Source organism: Salvelinus fontinalis, chromosome 6 (genome assembly GCF_029448725.1).
Source record: "Salvelinus fontinalis isolate EN_2023a chromosome 6, ASM2944872v1, whole genome shotgun sequence".
Taxonomy (NCBI): domain Eukaryota; kingdom Metazoa; phylum Chordata; class Actinopteri; order Salmoniformes; family Salmonidae; genus Salvelinus; species Salvelinus fontinalis.
Window position 1 is genome coordinate 15,231,364 of NC_074670.1, and position 2,500 is coordinate 15,233,863.

The window sequence follows — 2,500 nt, forward strand, 5'->3', positions numbered from 1 at the left end:
ACTTTCCCTATGATTCAATTGTTTAGTAGTTCACATTCAAATAGGCTGCCCTGACCATCAAGTCTCCCTGTTGTTTGTGGAAATACAGACCCTGCCCTGTCTTGACAGCATTGTCCTGTGTTCCTTGTCAAATATGTGTGAGCCTAGGATAGTCTGTTGAGCTGTTAGGGAGGGACCTCTGTAGTCTCATGCAAACTAGCAAGCCGCTGTAGGAGCTATGTAACCCGAGTGAATCTAACCTCCTCCTAGTGCTGCCTGCAGGCCTTAGAGCTAGACTACAGGACCTCATACCTCACCGAACTGGTAGAGCAATCGTTTGTTTTGTATGATTGTCCCATGGTTGGACATTCTACTAAATTAAAGATATATATTTTTCCCATCACCATTATCTAATGAGCACCCATTTCACACTTTATTTTATTTATTTTATTTCACCTTTATTTAACCAGGTAGGCTAGTTGAGAACAAGTTCTCATTTGCAACTGCGACCTGGCCAAGATAAAGCATAGCAGTGTGAACAGACAACAACACAGAGTTACACATGGAGTAAACAATAGACAAGTCAATAACATGGTAGAAAAAAGAGAATCTATATACAATGTGTGCAAAAGGCATGAGGTAGGCAATAAATCGAATAATAATAAAGACAAAAGTGAACTAATTGTCTATAATTTGGTGGATGTCATGATCGTTGGAATGAATGGACCAAGGCGCAGCGTGCGTAGCGTTCCACATGTTTTAATAAATTAAACTCACCAAAAACAATACAGAACAACCGAACCGTGAAGTAAAGGCAGTGTTCACAGGCACTACACAAAAACAAGATCCCACAAACAACAGGTGGGAAAAGGCTGCCTAAATATGATCCCCAATTAGAGACAATGATAGACAGCTGCCTCTGATTGGGAACCATACCAGGCCAACATAGAAATGCAAAAACTAGAGTACCCACCCTAGTCACACCCTGACCTACCCAAAATAGAGAATAAAAAGGATCTCTAAGGTCAGGGCGTGACAGTGGAGTTGCTTCAATTCTGTCATATTTTACTACAGGCCTCTGTCTGTTTTAACATAAACTGAAATCAATAGTTTACTGCTTTGTCATTGACTGTATTTATGTTTGTAGATGTCCACATTTCCCAGAGGGGTCTAGAGAACCTGTCAGTCAGCAAGGTAGCCCTACAGGTCAGTCAGCAAGGTAGCCCTACAGGTCAGTCAACCTTTTAGCCATACAGGTCAGTCAGCAAGGTAGACCTACAGGTCCGTCAACACGGTAGCCCTACAGGTCAGACAGCAAGGTAGGCCTACAGGTCAGTCAACACGGTAGCCCTACAGGTCAGTCAGCAAGTTAGCCCTACAGGTCAGTCAACACGGTAGCCCTACAGGTCAGTCAACACGGTAGTCCTACAGGTCAGTCAGCAAGTTAGCCCTACAGGTCAGTCAGCAAGGTAGCCCTACAGGTCATTCAACACGGTAGCCCTACAGGTCAGTCAGCAAGGTAGCCGTACAGGTCATTCAACACGGTAGCCCTACAGGTCAGTCAGCAAGGTAGCCCAACAGGTCAGTCAACCTTTTAGCCCTACAGGTCAGTCAGCAAGGTAGCCCTACAGGTCCGTCAACACGGTAGCCCTACAGGTCAGTCAGCAAGGTAGCCCTACAGGTCAGTCAACACGGTAGCCCTACAGGTCAGTCAGCAAGTTAGCCCTACAGGTCAGTCAACACGGTAGGCCTACAGGTCAGTCAACACGGTAGTCCTACAGGTCAGTCAGCAAGTTAGCCCTACAGGTCAGTCAGTAAGGTAGCCGTACAGGTCAGTCAACACGGTAGACCTACAGGTCAGTCAGCAAGGTAGCCCTACAGGTCCGTCAACACGGTAGCCCTACAGGTCAGACAGCAAGGTAGGCCTACAGGTCAGTCAACACGGTAGCCCTACAGGTCAGTCAGCAAGTTAGCCCTACAGGTCAGTCAACACGGTAGCCCTACAGGTCAGTCAACACGGTAGTCCTACAGGTCAGTCAGCAAGTTAGCCCTACAGGTCAGTCAGCAAGGTAGCCCTACAGGTCAGTCAACACGGTAGCCCTACAGGTCAGTCAGCAAGGTAGCCGTACAGGTCATTCAACACGGTAGCCCTACAGGTCAGTCAGCAAGGTAGCCCAACAGGTCATTCAAACCTTTTAGCCCTACAGGTCAGTCAGCAAGGTAGCCCTACAGGTCCGTCAACACGGTAGCCCTACAGGTCAGTCAGCAAGGTAGCCCTACAGGTCAGTCAACACGGTAGCCCTACAGGTCAGTCAGCAAGTTAGCCCTACAGGTCAGTCAACACGGTAGGCCTACAGGTCAGTCAACACGGTAGTCCTACAGGTCAGTCAGCAAGTTAGCCCTACAGGTCAGTCAGCAAGGTAGCCGTACAGGTCAGTCAGAAAGGTAGCCCTACAGGTCAGTCAGCAAGGTAGCCCTACAGGTCAGTCAGCAAGGTAGCCCTACAGGTCAGTCAGCAAGG

At 48.0% G+C, this 2,500-nt stretch overlaps 1 protein-coding gene across 1 annotated transcript in view; it reads left to right on the top strand.

The window, feature by feature from the left end:
• Window positions 1-613: 613 nt before the first annotated feature.
• LOC129856802 (RNA-binding protein 25-like) overlaps window positions 614-2,500 on the top strand; it is a gene marked incomplete at its 3' end in the record, with an annotated part of 3,707 nt that continues 1,820 nt past the window's right edge. Inside the window, exon 1 of the mRNA XM_055924513.1 lies at window positions 614-618. Coding sequence (XP_055780488.1) covers window positions 614-618 — 5 coding nt within the window. The remainder of the gene's footprint in view (window positions 619-2,500) is intronic.